This window comes from Rhinoraja longicauda, chromosome 30 (genome assembly GCF_053455715.1).
Source record: "Rhinoraja longicauda isolate Sanriku21f chromosome 30, sRhiLon1.1, whole genome shotgun sequence".
Taxonomy (NCBI): domain Eukaryota; kingdom Metazoa; phylum Chordata; class Chondrichthyes; order Rajiformes; family Arhynchobatidae; genus Rhinoraja; species Rhinoraja longicauda.
The window spans coordinates 16332165-16355539 of NC_135982.1; the positions used below are offsets into that span (position 1 = coordinate 16332165).

A 23375-nucleotide genomic window follows, 5' to 3' on the forward strand; every position below is an offset into this window, starting at 1 on the left:
AAGTTTGGCAAAGACGGTGGCAGAAAACTACATTTCCCAATACATCACAATTATCCAAAATGGCAGGATACCGGCAAATTCAATTTTTGCTTCAAGTAGGATTTGTGGTGTGCTGTTGTATTGGAAATGTAATTATAACTTGATCCATTTATCCATGGATTTTGCTTACAGCATACAGAGTTCATGTTCTCTTCTATACACAGGCCAAAAGTCTGTGACAATTGCCGAAGCTTATTCTATTCTTCTAACAAGAAGATCTAGCACTTTGCAGATATTTTGCAGAGATTTCTTTGCAGAGAAAACCAGGCCAGAGCTGATCATTCTGGAATTCTCTCCTTCAATTCTCCACTTCAAAAGAATATATTTTTTAAATCACCACTTGCCAACTTAACTTAAAACAAAAATAAACGACAAATTTCAAATAATCAAAAAGTCACAGCATTCCTGCACGTCGAGTGCTTCCGACTATAGTCATGACGATATATCCTTCCTTTGAATCCTAAGAATGCTGTTTGTGGAAGGGGAACATCTTATGGGTCAGAGCCATAGCAAACAAAGACCATTGAGCATGTTGTCATTTGACTAAATAAAAACTATCCACATATTGCCGGTAGCATACAAGGCTGTTAACAAGGCTGCATACAGGGGGGGGAGACCTGGGTTCAACCACGACTACCGGTGCTGTATGTATGGAGTTTGTACGTTCTCCCCATGACCGCGTAGGTTTTCTCCAAGATCTTTGGTTTCCTCCCACACTCCAAACCTCCAAAGGTTTGTAGATAAATTGGCTTGGTACAGGTGCAACTTGTCCCTGGTGTGTGTCGGATAGTGTTAATGTGTGGGGATCGCTGGTTGGCGCGGACTCGGTGGGCCGAAAGGCCTGTTTCCGCGCTGCATCTCTAAACTAAACTAAAGTAAACTAAACTTGGTGTGCAGTAAATTGTATTTTGTACATTTTACAAATATATACAATGCCAGTTTGTTGATGTTATTGTGCATAATTTCGCGTCCAATTTATTGAGCTGATTTTTAAACATTTTCATTAATTTTCCACAGTCCACAAAATGAAAAGCAAAGCAACAAATTGCATCTGCATTTCCACAGAAATGTTTTAATTTTCAATAAATAATATGATACATATACAATTTTTTCCCTGAGAGCTATGGACCGTTAAAATTATTTTCGTGCAAAGTAATAGTTCATTTTACATTTAAATAGATGTTTTCATCTTTTTTCTCGGTAATGCACAATAATTTCAGGGAACTGCAGTTCAGAGAAACAACCATCAAAGAAGCAGCTTCTAAGTGGGGATGTCAGACAAGGGTGAACATCAGTTACTACTTGCTCTCCTCTTCTCTGAGCCTTTGCACTAATAATTGTTTTCAAAAATAAATTGAACATTGCAACAAAAGAGTATTAATTTAGCATGATGTTAATAGTGTTTTAATTTCCCTTTGGACTTAGAACAAAGCAATCCCAAAGCCATTTTGCTTATAAAGCACACTCACTTCATTCCTGCATTTTTCAATTAACACAACACTTAAAAGACCGAGTTCTGGACACAAAGAAAATCAAGCGGTATTTGAAGATTTTTGGGCGGGACAGTGGCACAGCAGTAGAGTTGTTGCCTTACAGTGCCAGAGATCCGGGTTCGATCCCAACTACGGGTGTTGTCTGTACAGAGTTTGTGCGTTCTCCCCGTGACCCGAATGGGTTTTCTCCGGGATCTCCTGTCCAACGACGTACAGATTTGTAGGTTGATTGGCTTCGGTAAAAATTGTAAATTGTCCCTCGTGTGCTTGTGTAAACAGGGATCGCCGGTCGGCGCAGACTCGGTGGGCCAAATGGCCTGTTTTGGCACTGTATCTCTCAACTAAACTAAGACAGTAAGATTGATGTAAAAGTCCAGCCATGATCTCATGAATGCATGGTCGAGCTGTCTCAATCGCTTATTCCTATTTCTGTTCCTATAGCATTATGAATAACTGGCTACTTGGGACTAATCCCAATGCTGTAAACTTAACTCTGGGTTGGGATGCTGGTTTTAAATTGGCAGCTGGCTCTGGTCCTGCAATTTACAATCTTTCAAGGAGAATAATATTGCAGGATTAATTCCAACAAATAGAAGATGAAAGTAGTGGAACACAAATAGGTTCACATAATTCCGTAAATGGAGCCCTGAAATATTAAAAAGGGCTTCTGTGAAATGCCATTCAGAGTGGAGCGCGTTTTAAGTTATAGAGTGAAAAATTTATTCTGACAGCTTTGAACTGCCAATGAACTGCCACTCAATAAAAGGGATACAGTCTCTCAAAAGGTACTCAGTCAGTTACTGTGTTTACACATCCAGAGTCCACCACAGTGGAACCATTCGAAATAACTAAAGACTAATTTTGGATGTTCAAAATATATTAACGAACAGTCCATAAATCAAAGTGGCTATTTACATGACACAATTCCCTTTTGTGTAGGTTTATATATTTGATATAATTCACTGCCAAATGAGCCTACCCAAAATAAAAATTTTAAGGGACATTTTAATCTTACTGGATGTTAGAATTCCACCCCCTTCACCCTGCAAAAAAAAATAAACACGCACCGAAGACATTTCCTACACAAGCAAGAAATAGTTACATTACTATACATTGCCTGGTGAAATAAAATTTGTCAGTTATCTGAATATTGTAAGCCTTCAAGCTAAATATTAGGCAATGCTGAAATTACAACAACGGTGATTTCTATCATTGGTGACCCTCTTTGATCGGACATTACTGGCTTCACCTTGCACTGAACCTGTGTAGGAAAATAACTGCAGATGCTGGTGCAAATCAAAGGTATCACAAAATGCTGGAGTGACCCGAAACGTCACCCATTCCTTCTCTCCTAGATGCTGCCTGACCTTACACTGAACCTTTTTCCCTTATCACGTTTCGGTACACTGTGAATGGCTCGATTGCAATCATGCATTGTCATTCCGCTGTCTGGTTAGCAAGCAACAAAAGCTTTTCACTGTACCTCGGCACAAGTGACAATAAACTAATCTGAACCGAACTATCAATACCATAAGGGTGTACGGTTACACGTTCATTGTCTATTCCCTTCAGATTCCTTCTATTTATGCAGCCAAATGGTTAAACGTTAAGCACAATTCATCACGAGATTTTAAAAAACAAATTAACTGGAGTTTTAGACATACTGTTAGACAATAATAGAATACAATATTTTTGAAAGGTTCAATGTAAAACGCTTAGCTTTTAAACCTAAATAGCCTCATTTTGCTCCACACCTTCATCAGCCCACCAATTCTGCATTCATCAGATTACTGCTTCTCATTCACCCATTATTTCCTTTGCCCACCATGTGTTCCTTCACTAAACTAATTCTGTACTTATTTAGCAATGGGTGTAACTTAAGAATATTTTTTCTTTGTGCAAGGTAATGCATGGTAAGAGGGGAGAAGAGCAAGAACCCCTGGTGTGGGATTGTGGATGGAGAGAAGGAGAGCCTAGGCATACATTTGTATTTCAGGCACGGCTATTTGCAACGAGATGGACAGATGGGAACTGCGGCTTGTCTCACATCTCGATGCTCAGAGAAGTCTTGGTGCTGCTCCAAACCTATGACTGGAGAGCAGGCAATCAACTAAGTCAAAGGACACAAAGTGCTGTAGTAACTCAGCAGAGGTGAGGCTGCATCTCTGGAAAACATGGAAAAGTGACGTTTCGGCTCAAGACCTTCCTCATTAAACAAAGCATCAACCTTCAACGGGGCTAAATCTGTTCATCAGCTTTGGGGAGGACAAGCATTTGTGCAACTCCTGCAAACCAGATCTGAACTTCCCCCGCTTTCACCCTCACCAACCCTCTCCCCCCCCCCCCCCCCAATTCCCTCTCACCCGTCTTTTCACTCGAATCCCTCCCTCATCTCCAAGCCCTTACGTTGACTTCCATTTCCCTACGGAGGACTTGCTGTTGCCGGAGGTACTTTGGGCCACTTCATTTATTGCAACAAAAATATTTATTTTCTCTTAACACGAACAATGAATGTGTTAATTTGCAACTGCAGTTAACTGACAGCCCAAATTATTTTTGTAATGAGAATGATTATAGGTACAGAGTATCCTAAATGCCAAATCAAGATTTTAAATTAAAATGGTAGCAGAGTGCAATCATGAACCACAAATCATTTTGCTTATTCAGGCATTTGCTGGAACAACATAATTCTGATTATGCTGTTGATTAGATCCTTAAATTCATAATGATGTAGCAGCACAATTAATCTCTGAAAGTAACACACAACACAGTTAATGTACTGAAGGCATTGATCCTTCTTGCGGTATAATTGTCGGGTCTGTGTTTCAGCGAGACACCGTGTGCAAGCTGTTCAACAACGGAGGTCCTTGTAACCCAATCCAAATTTTCCATCACCATTCCACACATGGTCTTTTGTCACGCAGAGGCCAATGAAAAACAATCCATGGTTTCTGACATTTTCTCCACCGAACCCCCACAGTTCTGACATTACCCAGTCTGGGGACAGGTCCAAGGACAAGTTGGAGGTATTTCTGGTTTGTCGTAATAATGAAAGTTGCCTCCAAGACTTTTAAGAACAATTTTATATCCTTAGCCGAGGAAAGCAGAATGTATCCAGTGTGATCTTACGCACAAATGAAACATTGAGGAGAAAGAGTGAGTGGGATTTTTATTTGTGGAGCCAAATCCTTAAAGTATCCTGTGTTTCTCAGGCATTCCACTTGGAACCCATCCATTAGAAACACAGGATACCAGACCCCCACGCTAGTTATTACTTCATGAGTATTTTAACCGGTTCTAAAAATGTGATAATAAAATCCTGAAACCACATTTCCCTTGTGCTTCAAGTAAGTCCATCTTTGCACAGTAGCATAACCGTGTACATTGTAAACTAGGGGTGCAGCGCGTCAAGCGAAAGGTCTATTTAGATGAATAATGTAAAGAACCCAAGAAGATTTAGAAACGATTTCCTGTGCTGAGACGAATCATGTGTCAGTAATATAGTGAACAGTAGTTATCTAAGCCAAAAGGATTGTTTCATTGAATGATTGTATGGAAGAATGTCAAATTCCACTGATGCAACAGAGCAATAAAGTGTGAATAACTAACCTGCTGCCAAGAAGATTTGACAAAATGATGAACACATCTGGCGGTCAACCAAACACATGCCGTCTGTGCTAATTAGACTCACGTTACATGCTGCAAAGATTCTGCCTCAGACTCTCGAATACCCATTACCCTCCACTTTGTATCTTTGTATCAAGATACAACGAGCAGCTTCTCCGTAAAGATTTGCTGGAATTCCAGTCAAATCAAGATCAGATTACACTGCGCTTTAGCACTGCACTTTCATCCCTGGAATCTGGGTTTAAATTCAGACCAAGCTGATGGGATGTATGGGTTTTTTTGTCTGGGGTTCCAAGGGATCAATGTACGAATACATGTACGGGAGAAGGCAGGAACGGGGTACTGATTGTGGATGATCAGCCATGATCATGGTGAATGGCGGTGTTGGCTCGAAGGGCCGAATGGCCTACTCCTGCACCTATTGTCCCGTGTCTATTGTCTATTGAGCTGCCCACAACCGAGCAGAATTATCAGTAGAAACAAGGAACAGCAGATGCTGGTTCACCAAGGAAAGATACAAAATGCTGGAGTAACTCAGCGGGTCAGGCAGCATCCTGGAGAACATGGATAGGTGACGTTTCGAGTTGGGACCCTTCTTCAAACTTCAGTTGCTCTAGCATTTTGCGTCTTTCCCGAGCAGAATGATCAGTTTCACTCAAAGAAGACATAAGGATAGAACTGGAATTATTTCAGATTGTTCAGAAGGGAGTGGTATCTTCAGGCTGGGATTTAAATACAGTATCTAACTGGGCTAAATTTAATTTGGAAAAGATGCCAACAAGGAATGGAGAACTGTAATGTTTGCAAGCACAGGCACCCCCGCAAGCATTCACAGATGTAAGCAAAAAATATTGATGAATCAAAAAAGTTTTTTTTTAAAAAGGCACCATTTATTCTAACTTTTTCCTCACCCTTTGCAATAGTCTGTTCCAATATGGGTACAATTTAGATGAACCTTCGATGAAATTAAGCCATGTCATGACTATGAATGTGTTTCGTGTTAAGAGTGCAATATCGTGTTCATTTTTCATTGGAGTAAAGTACTTGTATTGAAATTTTCATCCCATTCATTCCCAGTGCTGGGGCCTGTAGCAATCTGCTTCTGGGTCTCTGACCATGTCATTAATGAATCCCAAATGGACAGATTGGCTTTCTCTTTAATTATATTCTACTTGGTATTAACAAATACCAAAACCTAAAAGTTAAACCACATTCTAAGCAAGCACCGAATGAAAGTTAACATGTTAACTGGACAGCTTTTCCCCATGACACCCAAATACTTATGGCCTGCCTCAGTTCAAATTGGAACCACAATTATATTATTTTACAAATGTGAGAATAATGAATGTGAATTTTATAATGACAATTTTGGTGCAGTCATTTAAGAACTGAGGTTGAATTTAGGTTGTGAAAGATTGCAGCAGGATCTGGATCGATTGGCCAGGTGGGAAATGGTTGATGGAATTTAATGCAGAGAAGTGTGAGGTGGTGCATTTTGGGAAGTCTAACGAGGGCAGGACCTACACAGTAAATGGTAGGCCTCTGGGGAGTGTTGTAGAGCAGAGGGATCTAGGAGTTCAGGTGCATGGTTCCTTAAAGGTCGAGTCGCAGGTAGATAAGGTGGTCAAAAAGGCTTTTGGCACATTATCATATCATATATCATATATCTACAGCCGGAAACAGGCCTTTTCGGCCCTCCAAGTCCGTGCCGCCCAGTGATCCCCGCACATTAACACCCACTAGGGACAATTTTTACATTTACCCAGCCAATTAACCTACATACCTGTACGTCTTTGGAGTGTGGGAGGAAACCGAAGATCTCGGAGAAAACCCACGCAGGTCACGGGGAGAACGTACAAACTCCTTACAGTGCAGCACCCGTAGTCAGGATCGAACCTGTGTCTCCGGCGCTGCATTCGCTGTAAAGCAGCAACTCTACCGCTGCGCTACCGTGCCGCCCATTGGCCTTCATCAGTCAGAGTAGTGAGTATAGAAGTTGTGAGGTCATGTTGCAGTTGTATAAGATATTGGTGAGACCGCATTTAGAATGTTGTGTTCAGTTCTGGGCACCATGTTATAGGAAATATATTGTCAAGCTTGAAAAGCTTCAGAAAAGATTTATGAGGATGTTGCCAGAACTAAAGGATTTTTGGCTTTAGAGAGAGGTTGAGTAGGCTGGGTCTCTATTCCTTGGAGTGCAGGAGGATGATATTAGAGGTGTACAAAATCATGAGAGGAATAGATTGGGTAGATGCACATAGTCTCTTGCCCAGATTAGCGGAATCGAGGACCAGAGGATGCAGGTTCAAGGTGAAGGGGAAAAGATTTAAAAGGAATCCGAAAGGTAACGTTTTCCACACAAAGGGCGGTGGGTGTATGGAACAACTTGGCTTCTTTGTTCACAGATGTTGCCTGATCTGCCGAATATTTAAAGGGATTTGTGGTTTTGTTTTAATTATAATGATGCCTGGCTGCGAGCCAGGTCCTCAGTTATGATCATGGGAATGCATGTTTGTGGCGTGATTCTTGCTCTTATGTCTACACAATTATAGAAATATTTTCCAGAACACTGCAGTTTTTTAATAAATCTGACGCATACGTTCTAATTTGTGGAAGTGTTATGAAGAAAATGTACAAGGAGCTAATTAAGTGGTGACATAGCAAATTATCTAAACTGAAAACATTAGTGTTTTAGACTTAGAGTCATTGAGTCACAGTGTGATACAGTGTGGAAACAGGCCCATTGGCCCAACTTGCCCACACCGGCCTACATGTCCCAGCTACTCTATTCCCACCTGCCCGTGCTTGGTCCATATCCCTCCAAACTTGTCCTATCCATGTACCGGTCTAACTGTTTCTTAAACGAGGAGATTGTCCCAGCCTCAACTACCTCCTCTGGCAGCTTGTTCCATACACCCACCGCCCTTTGTGTGGAAAACGTTACCTTTCGGATTCCTTTTAAATCTTTTCCCCTTCACCTTGAACCTGCATCCTCTGGTCCTCGATTCCGCTAATCTGGGCAAGAGACTATGTGCATCTACCCAATCTATTCCTCTCAAGGTACACAAGCCAGATATACCAGGTGTAAAGTCAAGGTAGACACAAAAAGTTGGAGTAACTCGGCGGGACAGGCAGCATCTCCGGAGAGAAGGAACGGGTGACGTTTCGGGTCGAAATCCTTTAAAGTCAAGGTGATGGATATCAATAACAATTTGCCCCTCCACTCAGTCTGCCCCCTAAACCCATTTGCAAAACACAGCTGCAGATCGGGAGGTCTAGCCTCATGTGCATTGGTGTGAGGGTCTGAAGAAGGGTCACAACTTCAAATGGCACCCATTCCTTCTACCCAGAGGTGCTGCCTGTCCTGCGAAGTGTCTCCATCATTGATGTGAAAGCCTGGAATGTGTTGAGCCACATCATGCGGCTAGCTGGATGCTCTCTCTGGAAGACCAGCATTGAATATTCCACCCCAACTCAGCAGAACAGTATTTTTGGATATCCAAAGCTTCTTTTTAATTTTGTGAAGAGTACCAGCACTGACTTTAGGATTTAAAGAAATTACTTCTACCCTTTAATCAAGTCAAACTGCAATTATATAATTCTTTAATTGTATAGATTCAACGGAATAAACCAAGATTCATCCTCATAATTTAACACTATTACTCCAAGTATGTTCTGCTGATTCTGCACTGAAACCTCTCCCGATATATATGCTTCCCAAGAGACGGGGATACCAAAGAGAGTCAAGAGTGTTTAATCGTCATATGCACCAGGAATGAACCAATAAAACTTTTACTTGCTGCAGTTTTACAAGACCATTAATGCAATAGCAGAACAATAAATATCCAATAATCAACCGTACAATAAATTAATAATCAGCATAACTAGGTAACCAGACCACAACAATGCAAAACTGAACGTTGTGGTACAAAAAAAACAAAGTAGATTGTTGCTAATGTCGGGATGTCCAGTGAGGGTGAAGAGCCTGATTGTTGCTGGTAATAAGCAATTCCTGAACCAGGAGGTCACTCTTTTAAGGATCCTGTACTTTCTTCCCGATGGTAGCAGTGAGATGAGAGCATGGCTAAGGGGGAGCAGGTCTTTGGTGATATTAGTTACCTTTCGAGAAGCATCAATAATGGGGGGGGGGGGTTCAATACCTATGATGATCTGGGCAATGTCCACCACATTTTGCAAGCTCCTTCATTACATGGTGTTCGAGTCAACAATCCAGGCTGTGATGTAACCAATCAGCATGTGTAAGAAAATAACTGCAGATGCTGGTACAAATCGAAGGTATTTATTTCACAAAATGCTGGAGTAACTCTGCAGGTCAGGCAGCATCTCAGGAGAGAAGGAATGGGTGACGTTTCGGGTCGAGACCCTTCAGTCTGAAGAAGGGTCTCGACCCGAAACGTCACCCATTCCTTCTCTCCTGTGATGCTGCCTGACCTGCTGAATTACTCCAGCATTTTGTGAAATAAATATAACCGATCAGAATGGTCTCTACTGTACACCTGTAGTAGTACGATAGAGTATGTGCCAACATGCTGAATCCCTTCAATCTTCAAAGGAAGTCGAGATGTTGGTGAGCTTTCTTTGTGATTGCATCAATATGCTGGGAAGATCTTCAGAGATATGCACGTCCTGGAATTTGAAGTAGGTGACTTTCTCCACCGCCATCCCGTCGATGAAGACAGGTTCATGGCTCCTTGGCTTTCCCTTTCTAAAGTCAACAATCAGCTCCTTGGTCTTGCTAATGTTGAGAATAAGATTGTTCTTGTGGCACAATTCAATCAAATTATCAATCTCCCTGCTGTACTCTGACTCACCGTTAGCCATTATTACTTCAACAACGGTGGTATCGTTGGTGAATTTAAAGTTGGCATTGGAGCTGCATCTAACTACAGAGTCATGGGTTTAGATAGAGGAGAGCAGGGGACTGAGCACAACAGCCTTGAAGTGCTCCTGTGCCCTTCAACAAGGAGGACGTGTTGTTGCCAATTCAACTGATTGAGGATCAAAATGCAGAGGGACGAGCAGAGGCCCAGTTCCCAGAGTTTAGAAGATGATGATGGTGTGGAACGGCACGCTAGTGCCAATGAACATCCTTCTGACATACATGTTCCTATTGTCCAAGTGGTCGAGTGTAGAATGGAGAGGCAGTGAGATTGCATCAACTGTTGATGTGTTGGGGCTGCAGGCGAATTGTAGTAGGTGCAGGTCTTTACAAAGGCAGGAGTTGACAGGCACCATAAACAAATTCTCAAAGCACTTCATCACACCAGATGTGAGTGCCACTAGACGGCTGTCATTGAGGGAGGTCACCTTGCTATTCTTGGACATTGGGTAATAAGCAAGTGAGGGTCTCGGGTCTCAGTAGTGAAAAGATGAAGTTGTCCGCAAAAACTCCCGCCAGTTGGCCCACTCAGGTTTTAAGAACCCGGTCAATAGCATCATCAGGAATTTCTGAGGTTTACTTCTGACATTGACCTAGGTGACTAAGATGACATTGTCTCTGGGGGCTGTGGGAACTTGAAAAGGTACACTGATATTCTCCCTTTCACAGTGAGCATATAAAGCATTGAGCTCGTCTGGGAGTGATCCATCACTCTCACTTGAGCTGCTTGGTTTCCTCTTATAAGTAGTAATGGCTTGCAAGCTCTGCTGCAAACGTCCACCTGATCCTCAAGTTTAAACTTAAAGTGTCTCTTTGCTTCCTCGATGGCCTCCTCAAGGTTTTATTTAACTCCACCCGGTATCTAACCAGAAGTACAGACAACTACAATGTGCATTTGTACTTCAGTGCTTCAGATGAAGGAAGACATTTCTTCAATGTCTTGAATCACTTTTTTTGTAGCTGTCCCGCAAGCTTTAAATGACTTCTTTGATTGGACCCCTCAATCCCTGTTCATCCTCAGACGCCAGGTTTGATCAATTTACAGAATATTTTTCCTTTGGTTCAAAGAGTTCAAGTTTACCCATAATGAACTCCATCTGTCAAATGTTACTAAATGAGTCTATCAATATCTCTTTGTAAATGTCTGCTTCCATGTGCCAGTGTTGTCAGCAAACCCGTCGCTTGTTATTCTTATGAAAGGTCAACCTGAAACATTAGCTCTTCTTTTCTCTCGGCCAACACAGCCTGACCAGCAGAGTGCCTCCAACATTTTGCACTTTATTTCACGTACTGCTCAATACACCTAGATCCAAATTATTTTGAGATTCAGTTAAAGCGTGTGGCCCCAGTAAAGACCCCTGCGGGATATCACCGGTTGCGTTGCCAATTTCAGAATATCCTCGTTATTCTTATTCTCTTTAACTGAGCTTTAATCCAAATCCCTTTGTAAGCCAACAGTTGCTTTCAATTCAATGTTCCCTCGTTTTATGTGAAAGCTCACATAAATAACACTGAAACCTCAATTATTATATTTTTTTAAATTGCAGATGCTGGAAATCTGAAATAAAAACAGAAATGCTGGAGGCACTAAGCAGTTTAAGCAGGTTCCATGGCAAGAGTTTAAATCCGTAAAACCCCTTCAGAGGGCAAAGGGTTTTCGATGAGAAATGTTAACTCTGTTTCTCTTTCCACAGGGGCTGCCTGAACTGCTGTTTTCATTACTGAAACTTTGGAATCTGCCTTGTTAGTAACTGCCCCAATGATTTCAACCAGGTCTGTTGCTGCTTTTGTCAAACGATATAGACCTACAAAAAAAGGTTTATCAATGGTTTAACAACATAAGTAAATAAATGATCTTGTCCAACAGAAATAGATCGCAGTCTGTTGTGCAGTTGGAGGCAAAAAGTGGCGGCTCAGATCTTTCTCCTCTCCTCTTAAACTTATAGCCTCTGGTTTGTGATTCTCCCACCTCCTCCGATAACTCAGCCCCTAAGGTCATGGCAACATTCTTGTAAATGTCCGATTAATTTAGATAAGTATGAGGTGTCGATTCAGGGCAGAACTTTGGGTTCCTTCCAGTTTAATTAATAGCAGCATGACCAAAACTGAACACAATACTCCAAGTGCATCCTCACTCATGTCTTGTACAATGGGAACATAATGTCCCACCTTCTAAACTCAATTCGCTGACTTATGAAGGTCAACATGCCAAAAGCCAACTTCATCATTCTATCTACCTGTGGCGCCACTTTCAGAGAACCATGTACTTGTGCTCCAAGATCCCTCTCCAACACACCGAAGGCCCTACTCCTCACCGCTAAGGTTCTGCCCTGAATCGACTTCCCAAAGGCAACACCTCATACTTATCAAAATTAATCTGTGTTCCTCGGCCCACTTGTTCAGCTGAACAAGATCCCTGTAATTCCTGATAGCCATCTTTACCGTCTATGATATCATGTGTTTTAACATCGTCTGATTTTCACACAGCAGCAGAAGAATGGGAGGGAGAAGAACAATTCAGTGAGACATTTGCTGCTGTTCTCACACAATAGGCAGTTTCAGACATGATCATTCTGGATTAAAACATTGATATTGGAAGATAAGTTGCAGAGACTGGCAATCCATCAGGATGTGTTGAGAATGAACATCACTGCCAATCACACGAAGGAGCAATGAAGATGCATTTGGCATTTCTATTTTTTTTATAAATAACTTCAAAGAATAAAAAATATTGTGCAAATACTCTGATGGCAGCAAATTTCATATAGCAGGCAATAATGTTTGAGCTAAGGAGTCAGAGAGATACATTAGAGGAATAGCCTTTCAATTCCCTGAGTGCACCTCACCCATCAACCACCCACTTATACCAATCCCACTGTAATAACATTTTGAAAAATTATTTTTAGCATTTTCGTCAATCCCCCATCTCTTCCCGACCCCCAATTCTGTCACTCGTAGAACATAGAGCATTGAACAATAAAAAACAGAAACGGGCTCTTCGACCCACAATGACCTTGTTGAAAATGGCCAAGTTAATCTCCTCCGCCTGCGAATGATCTATATACCTCCATTTTCTGCATAACCATTGCAGAAACACAATTATCATACCTACTTAAACACAATTATCATACCTACTTCCATCGCATCTAGCAGCATCTATCACTCTCTGTGGAAAAATACCATGGCCTGCACATCTCCTTGAAACATTCCCCCTCTGACCTTAAGTCAATCCCCTCCAGTCTTTGACATTTCCATCCTGGGAATAAGGTTCTGACCGTTATCTTAGATATGTCTACCTTAACTATGCCACCCAGCCACATGCTGGGAGAAATTTACAGCAGTACGTCATTGGGATGCGAGAGGATATCGGAGCATCCAGGAGAAACCGATAGGGTCACAAGGAGCGCATGCAAACTTCACATAGACAGCAACAGAGAACAAGATAGAATTCAGGTCTCTGGTGGTGTTTGACTGAGGCTCTACTAACGGAGCCACCGAACTGTCTAATTAATTTATGTTGACTAGCACCCAATGTTCCAAATGAATCTCCCCAAACCAGGCCACAGGGTAGATAGTAACATGGATAAGGACTTATGTCTTTGTTAGAATAGATAAGATTGAAAAGCGATGGCCTGCAGACTTTGCCCTTACTAAATCCAGCAAGAAACAATTTGGTCACAAATGAAGTTCGTACAGAAAATGTAAAACAACTTATTTTAATTGTAATTATTGTCTAATTAAAATAAATTGGAAAAAAAGATAAACAAAAGGGAACCAGTCATCGATGAAGACCTTGCTGTTTGTTCATCGGTAAACATGGATACCATTTATATTCTTAGCCACCATCCAAATTTTAAACAGTTACAAATGGCAAATCTTCAACATCTGTCTCATTGCTAGGCAACATATAGAAATATATCTATAAGCAAATGCAACAATATCCTGCTGGTCCAGGTTTTTAATGTAAGATGTAACATCAGAAACATTAACATCTGAAACACCAGCCGAGCACTTCTACAATGTTTGCATAATTAGGCTTTTTTATGTTTTGCCGTGGGAAACAAATTTTGTTTGGTCACAATTTCAAAGTAAATTATACACCCTCAAGTTTGCTTTCTTAAGAGATCTATTTTTGGGAGTCCAAACTGGATAGCCATTCTGATGATAATTTCAGTACGGATTGGCAAATTATTACATGTATGGGAACAGTTGCTGTGTCTGTGCAGAAGGTCAATGGCAAGTGTCACTGCTTCATCTCTGATCCTAAGTTTCCCACAAAAACTCAGATCCAGAAAACGCATGTGGCAGATTTAAAGCAGCTTTGATCTCAAAAGGAAGGAAAAATCAAAAAACATTACAGAACATATACCTCGATTCTGAATAAAATTTTACGTACTTAAAACATTTCAAAATAATAGTGCCAAAAAAACATTAAGAACATTTTGATATTTAATCACCCGTAGGGTGCCCAAAATCATCCAGAACATTGGTTTATCTGCAGATAAGAATAACTATTTTTGGTCCAGTTTAATTTCTTTTGCTTAAATGTTGTAATTCATTCTCTTTGGTAATATGAACACAAACCGAACGTGTTAAAATCTTCATGAACTATCCATGATTCTACACCCTTGGAAAAAAATATAAATCAATGAAGTAGCCCGAATAACTCTTTTTGAACGGAAGCATTAATTCTATTTCTCTTTCCAAAGATGTCGTTTTATCCAGCATTTTCTGCTGTTATTTCAGCATCTGCAATGTTTTGATTTTTCAAGCACTCTGGGTCCATTGTCTCTCTACACGATAACATTTCACACACATGGTGTTAGTTTCTCAGCATTAATCAAATAGTTTGTACACATCCATTAAGCCGTGTCAATTCCTCCGAAAACTAACATATATAAAGGTTAAAAGCATCCCTCTGCATCGTAATGTCTCGGAAGCATGTACCATCTCTGACAGAAAGGTCCGTTGAAGACAAGTTTCAAGGTTGCTGTCCAACTAGACATGAGCATTGTCACAAAGGTTCAGCAGAATATTCACTCAGTTCAGTGTAAAGCATTTCTCTCACAACAGCACATTTATGAAAGAAACTGATTGTGAGGACAACCTTAAGTATAACATCCTACAACCTCACAGCATTGGAAGCAGCAAATGCAAACACTGCTGACACAGTTTTCTTCAATGCTACGTAATTAAACACTTTCTCAATGTCCCTAGCAACTTCAGTACCCAAATTACATTTGCCTCTTAGATTAGTTTTTAGAGATTCAGTGAAACAGGTTTTAGAGAAGCAGGCCCTTCGGCCCACTAAGTCCGCACCGACCAACGATCCCCGTACACTAGCAGTATCCAACACTCTAGGGACCAGTTACAATTTTACCGAAGCCAATTAACTGACAAACCTGTACGTCTTTGGAGTGTGGGAGGAAACCACGCGGTCACAGGGAGTCTATACCACCTCCAGCAACGTACAACTGTAGAAAAGGCAAGACACTTGAAATATTTGAAAGCCTTCACAGCAAAAGGGAAGTCAAGCAATTCTGTTCAAAAATCAGAACAATAACAAGTTTTTAAAAAGAAGCAAGATGACCCAAGAAAGGTAAGGGGTAAAATGTTGAGGTAATTATGTCTACACTGTAGGTTTTTGCCTGCATTACATGAATTTCCAATTACTCCAAATGTTTGGTTTAATGTGGAAATGGCCGCGAGGGACTTAGTGTTCCTCCGCACAGGCTTTGTTAATGGTAAATTGGTGGATTTGAAATGGAATTAAATCACATACAAATCAGTCTTACTATAAATATCTTGAAAATGCATGATTTCAGTTGAACAAACAAGGTCAAAGGTGTGCATTGTAAATTCCTCATATCAATATTTCACGATCAATGAAAAACAGCCGGTCTGGGCATCTGCTACTTTATATTTTGACATGAAGATCGCAGGAAAATAGATCTGGATCAGAGGAAGCTGACTCCAATGAAAATTATTTCTGAAACAACTTATAAAAATTGATTCATGCGAGCGAACCTAAAAAGGGATGAATGGCAGTTTCAAATATGTACCATAGTGCTGTTGGCTCTTTAGATGACACAAAGTGACGAACCGACATGGCTGCTAACACCTTGTCACTATCTTTCTTTGTCATTCAAATGGAGATGAAAAGTTCCAGGTTGAGGAACAGAAGACGTAAAATAAAGAAGCCTGAATTTCCCAGATAAGAGTAATCCTATGTAACACTTTTAACATTATAAAGGAATTGACAAAATAATTTAGAAAGTCAGGTAGATTTTTTTTTTAAAGCCCAATCATTTTCAGAAGCAAGTTACGAGAAAGGGAAGTACATGTATATCGTAAGAGACGATAGACTGCAAGTCGATGAAGGAATTTCAATGGACCAATGCATTTATTACTCTCATGAATTATAATGTGGAACTCACCATTCGCCAAGTGCCTCCAAGCAGCGCATCCGCCCAAGAACAAGCTCAGCATCGTCTTTGTTCATGTCCATTTTCTTGTCATACGCCACCAAAGCATCTTCCCATTCATGCAATTTCTCATACCACGTTGCTTGGATCTCCTGTAAAACAAAGCCCAAAATGTACACAATTCAAAGGCACACCTAACAGTACACTCCTAATATCCGGAGACAATTCTCCGTCAACACATGCAGTTCATATAAGAAAATAACTGCAGGTGCTGGTACAAATCGAAGGTATTTATTCACAAAATGCTGGAGTAACTCAGCGGGTCAGGCAGCATCTCGGGAGAGAAGGAATGGGTGACATTTCGGGTCGAGATCCTTCTTCAGACTGATGTCAGGGGGGCGGGACAAAGGAAGGATATAGGTGGAGACAGGAAGATAGAGGGAGATCTGGGAAGGAGGAGGGGAAGAGAGGGACAGAGGAACTATCTAAAGTTGGAGAAGTCGATGTTCATACCACTGGGCTGCAAGCTGCCCAGGCGAAATATGAGGTGCTGTTCCTCCAATTTCCGGTGGGCCTCACTATGGCACTGGAGGAGGCCCATGACAGAAAGGTCAGACTGGGAATGGGAGGGGGAGCTGAAGTGCTCGGCCACCGGGAGATCAGTTTGGTCAATGCGGACCGAGCGCAGGTGTTGAGCGAAGCGATCGCTGAGCCTGCGCTTGGTTTCGCCGATGTAAATAAGTTGACATGCAGTTCATATTATCCATTACGCATTGAAACATTGGTATTTCCTCTAGAAGGCAAAAACACAGTGGGTAATGATGGTAACACAACAGAGACCAAATTCACATCCAACCATGGATGTTTAAATTCATTTAATATTTTTTTCTTAATGGAATGCAATTAGAAATTTATTTTACATACCAAGCACATCCAAAGAATCCTTACTTCAAAGGAGATCATAACATTTTGATAGGTATGATCTTACTTTGCACAATCATAATGAAAAATGACCACTGAATTCTCATCCTTCAATCATGCTAATACACTGAGACAAAGCGTTCAACAGACTCTTCCTCTGATGGAAACAATTTCAGTTCTGAAGATATTGTGGAGATGTTGCAGCTAAATTACCAGGCAAGTAAACCAGACTTGAATTCAAATTGCAAAAAACCACAGTCTTGGAGTTTAACTTTAGTGAGTACTAGACCAAGTGGACCTGTTGGGCCCAAACCTCTCCTGCATTAGTGCAGCATCCTCTCCTCCTCCCCCCATCCCTTTCCCCCCTCCCCCCTCTCCCCCTCCCCCCTCTCCCCCTCCCCCCTCTTCCCCTCCCCCCCACTCCATCCCTCTCAACCCCCCTTATCCTCCCTCCTCCCCCTCCCTCCTCCCTCCCTCCCTAGGAGATAGATTTAAACTTTAAAATGTGAATAACTTTAGAAATATAACACCAATTTCAATGAAACTTCTTCCATTAGCACCAAAGGGATGACGGTGAGTAAGGTGGGCCTAAAATTGTCGCGCTATCGTGTACCGTTTTGGCTGTAGTTCAGGAACAAACAAACAAACAAACGAGAGTTTTAGTATATAGATAGATGTGACATTTTAATGAAAAATCTGGTTCATTAATGACCCATAAACTCTACAATCAAAGGATCAAACGAAAACTCGGCAGTCCTGCACAACTGATCACAAACAGTGGTAGAAAATTAAACAGCTAACTAGAGGAGAATACTCCAACTGCATCTCCAACCTCAATGATGACAGGGCCCATTATCAGAAGGCTAAAGAAAATGCTGAAGCATTTGTGGCCAAGTTCAACATGATGTGGAGTACATGCTCCACCCCAGCTTCCTCCTGAAATCCCAACAGCACAAGATCCAGTCTCCTGGCAATTTGATTCATTCCATGAGAATGGCTAAATTCCACACTGGCTGTTTTGGGATTACTCGTCCAGTATTTTAGCTGCAACACCACCTCCTTATCCTCGAGACTGAAATTGTTTCTGTCAGAGGAAGCGTTTGTTGAACACCTCAGTGTATTAACTTGATGGAAGGGCGAGAATTCTGTTGTCAATTCGAATTACGATAGTGAAGCCAAGACTATGGGACTGGACATCATCCTGGCTGCAGTAATGAAGAACTACACTCCAGGACTGACTAGATTTATAGCCAAACCGTTTCAGTATAAAGCAGGCATTTATCCAGCAATGAGGAAAAATGCCCAGTTTATGTTCCATTCACAAGAAAGCTGGACAAGTCCAATCAAATTAATCACTGTCAGATCAATGCACTCAGTCATCAATAAACAAATGGAAAGTGTTGTCCACAGTGCTATGTAGCCACATTTATCCTCCAATAATGTGCCCTCTGGTCCCCAGTTTTGAATGAATGAATGAATGTTTATTGGCCAAGTATGTGCATATACAAGGAATGTGCCTTGGTGCTCCGCTCACAAATGACAACACAAACATACAGTTAACAATTAAGAACAAAGCATAACCACATCAAAACAATAAGGATACAACATTACAGTCTAAACATGTGGGTGAAAATAAACCAGAGTAAAAAAGATACTACAGACTTTGGTAATTGAGTAGAACTACTACTTGTGGAAAAAAAGCTGTTTTTATGTCTGGCTATGGCTGCTTTGACAGTCCGGAGTCGCCTTCCAGACGGAAGTGCTTCAAAGATTTTGTGGCCAGGGCGAGAGGGGTCAGAGATGATCTTGCCTGCTCGTTTCCTGGCACTTGCAGTGTACAGTTCTGGTTTTGCCAAAACTACTTATCTCTAGAACTCATCATTGCCTTAGAAATGACATGAACCAAAGAGTTAAACTCAGGAGGAATATCCATTGACATCAAAGCAGTATTACATTGGATGTAGAAACAGTGACAGAAACAAAATTCAATAGACATCAACTGAAAGCACTTCAGATTAATAACCCCAGCACCAGGATATCAGTGTTGGAGCTCCACAGGGTGTGTTCGAGGCTCAACCATCATTAGCTACTTCACAAATCACCTTAGGTTTGACACAAGGCAAAAGGTGCAGCTAATTGTAGATTATTGCTTGATATTCAATTCTATTCAGAATTCTACAACAAAATAAAACAATGATCAGGCATGGGTTGATTAGTAGCAAGTGACATTGGTGCCAAAGCGCCAGGCAATGGCCAGTTCCAACAACTAAAAAAGTCTAAGTACCAACACGTAACATTTCACAACATTACCACCATCAAATTCCTCAACATCAACATCCTGGAGGGGTGTCATCATGGACTAGAAACTCAACTGGATCATTCACATTGAAGCTCAGACTGCAATAGAAGGTCAGAGGATGACATTTCTCGAGACCCCAAAGCCTTTCCACCATCTCCAAGGCATTAATGTGAGGCCAGTAATACTCTCCCCTTAAATAGATGAGCACAGCTCAAACATTTGGGACTGAGCAGCCCCCTTCAATGGATCCCCAACCACCACACTAAGCATTAATCCCTATATCAATGGTGCACACACATTACTCACTAAGGCTACTCCAAAAGCAACCCCCCCCCCCCCCCCCCCCCAAAACCACAACCTGTACAACAGAGGTAGACAAGGAAACAGCACTAATAGAATATTTCCCTTCAAGCTACACACCATCATGACTCCTGGGTGCCCGGGTGCCTCCAGCCTCCACCCTGACGACTCTTGGAGACAGCTAAGAGCTGCCCACCCAATTCCAGGCCTTGGGATCACCCATTTATGCAGTAGACCCGTGAGCCTGCTTTGGAGCAATGAACTGCACTAGACGGTAATAATCCAAAAAATACCGGCACGGTAGCGCAGCGGTAGAGTTGCTGCTTTACAGCGAATGCAGTGCCGGAGACTCAGGTTCGATCCTGACTACGGGTGCTGCACTGTAAGGAGTTTGTACGTTCTCCCCGTGACCTGCGTGGGTTTTCTCCGAGATCTTCGGTTTCCTCCCACACTCCAAAGACGTACAGGTATGTAGGTTAATTGGCTGGGTAAATGTAAAAAAAAAATAATAATTGTCCCTAGTGGGTGTAGGATAGTGTTAATGTACGGGGATCGTTGGGCGGCACGGACTTGGTGGGCCGAAAAGGCCTGTTTCCGGCTGTATATATATGATATGATATGATAGCATAGATACAACCTGCTGGCATAATTTAAATGTATTAAAAGGAGTAGAAGTATCAACCTAGTTTACAATCATTCCCCCAGAAGATAAAGCACATAATTGACATTTGCAAATTACCACAATTAATTAATAAAAGTAAATATCACTTCTCTGCAATTTTGTCTTCAATGTCTACAGACAGGCGCAATTTTGTTTTATGAAGTTCATCCAGCAAATTAGGTTTGGCTTTGGATAAACCAGATGGATTTATCATCATATCGTATCATATATATACAGCCGGAAACAGGCCTTTTCGGCCCACCAAGTCCGTGCCGCCCAGCGATCCCCGTACATTAACACTATCCTACACCCACTAGGGACAATTTTTACATTTACCCAGCCAATTAACCTACATACCTGTACGTCTTTGGAGTGTGGGAGGAAACCGAAGATCTCGGAGAAAACCCACGCAGGTCACGGGGAGAACGTACAAACTCCTTACAGTGCAGCACCCGTAGTCAGGATCGAACCTGAGTCTCCGGCGCTGCATTCGCTGTAAAGCAGCAACTCTACCGCTGCGCTACCGTGCCGCCAACTTTAAATTCGGAAAGACTTCATTTTTTTTTGGTAGCTTCCTTCTGGATTTGCAAAACCTCCGGTGTGAAGCAGAAAGCACAGCGATGGCGTTTGACCAATACAATCGCTCTGTCTGATAAGGGCTCAGCAAAGTTGACAGGGGCGTGGAGGTGTGAATCTAGTAACGCTTCTGCACTCGGCTGGGAAATACACATGTTGAGCAGATCAGATGTGGATTTCACATCAATGCAACACTGAGAATGTGGGAGAGCATTATCCAAACTTATTATAACAATGAAATATGATAGGAATGGTGCAAGGACCATTCAGACTTTCAACATAGCCAGGTGTTTAGAAAATACAGACAGAATTAAAAAAACACAGTGGAATGGTGCGTTTGCCTTAGGATTTGGAACCCTTTCAAAAACAATACAACTCTTGGGCAGGATGCAAGGTGATTCAAAGATGATGGCCAAAGTACCTTCCATTCACACCTTCATTATAAACTGGCCAGCAGTCATTTTTTCTTTGTTGTTCATGCTGTCTGGTGACACTTTTCTCCTCCGTTAACGTTGTTTAAAGATGTGGAGCAATTTTGTTTAAAACTTTGCAGGACCCCATTTATTTCTACGGACAATAACCCGAGTTTAGTTTGCTGTCACATGTCCCGAGAGGTACAGTGAAAAGCTGCTGTTGCGTGCTAACCCGCCAGCTAACCAACTGTGCTAACTTCACTCTTGCTTTACTATCTCACCGAGTAAAGAATTCAAGCGACCAAACTACAGGTCACTCTGACGTAACATTGTGTATAAAGCACACAGTAGGTGGATGAGATAGCAATTTTATTGTTTTAATTTGCGCTGTAAGTTAAAGCTTCATTGGAATTTGACACCAGCTCAGAGGAATCATGGAGTCATACGTCATGGAATCAGGCCCGACAGCCCAACTTGTCAATGCCGATCAAGATGCTAGTCAACTCATTATACTTCACTCTTTATTTCCTATGTCCCACCTAAGCTAATCAAATTTGCTTGCATTTGGTCCATATCCTTTTGAAACGTTCCCATCCAAGTGTCATTTAAATATTATTATTGTACATTCCTCATCTTTCTCCTCTGACAGCTCATTCCATATACCCAGTGCACCCAGGTTCCTGTTAAATCTCTCCCCCCCTCACTTTAAATGTATACCCTCTGGTTTTTGATTCCCCTATCCTGGGTAAAAGACTGTTGCATTCACTCTATCAAATGCCCTGACTGATGAAGGCCAATGTACCAAAAGCCTTCCTTACCATCCTATCTACCTGTGGCATCTGAAAATTAAATCCTGTGTTTTTGTGGTCACCAGGCAAATTATCACAATGTGTTTCCAACTCACCACTCTCCTATTTTCCACAAACGTCAGTCGTGTGTTCGGTTCTTAACATCCCCTCACCCCTGGTCCCTCTGATTTATACTGGCTCTGCATCTGCCAACATCTCACATAAATATCGAATGCTAACATTCAGACTGCAGTGTGGTGGGAAACAGCAGAATATACAGAAGGCATCATTTAATGTGCCACGTGCTTCACTGTGCAGGCAGATAAGAGTTGGTCTTGACATCCTGTTCACCACAGAAATTGTGGGGCGAAGTGTCTGTTCCTGTGCTTACTGTTCGATACACGTAAAATGCTGGAGTAGCTCAGCAGGACAGGCCGTGCGGCACAGTGGCGCAGCGGTAGAGTTGCTGCCTTACAGCGAATGCAGCGCCGGAGACTCAGGTTCGATCCTGACTACGGGCGCCGTCTATAAGGAGTTTGTACGTTCTCCTCGTGACCTGCGTGGGTTTTCTCCGAGATCTTCGGTTTCCTCCCACACTCCAAAGACGTACAGGTTTGTACGTTAATTGACCGGGTAATATGTAAAAATTGTCCCTAGTGTGTGTATGATAGTGTTAATGTGCGGGGATCGCTGAGCGGTGCGGACTCAGTGGGCCGAAGGGCCTGTTTCCGCGCTGTATCTCTAAATCTAAAAAATATCTAAAAAAATCTCTGGAGAGAAGAAATGGGTGACATTTCATTCTCTCTAGAGATGCTGCCTGTCCCGCTGAGTTACTCCAGCATTTTGTGTCTGTCTTCGGTTTAAACCAGCATCTGCAGTTCCTTCTTACACACCACTGCTCTATGTACCTAAACTGATTGATAGATTTTTACA

General features: G+C 41.8%; 1 protein-coding gene across 1 annotated transcript in view; it reads right to left on the reverse strand.

The window, feature by feature from the left end:
* The window catches only part of mtor (mechanistic target of rapamycin kinase), a 234675-nt gene that overhangs the window by 69111 nt on the left and 142189 nt on the right, over window positions 1–23375 (reverse strand). The window contains exon 30 of the mRNA XM_078425527.1: window positions 16497–16636. Within this exon, the coding sequence (XP_078281653.1) occupies window positions 16497–16636 (140 nt within the window). The remainder of the gene's footprint in view (window positions 1–16496; window positions 16637–23375) is intronic.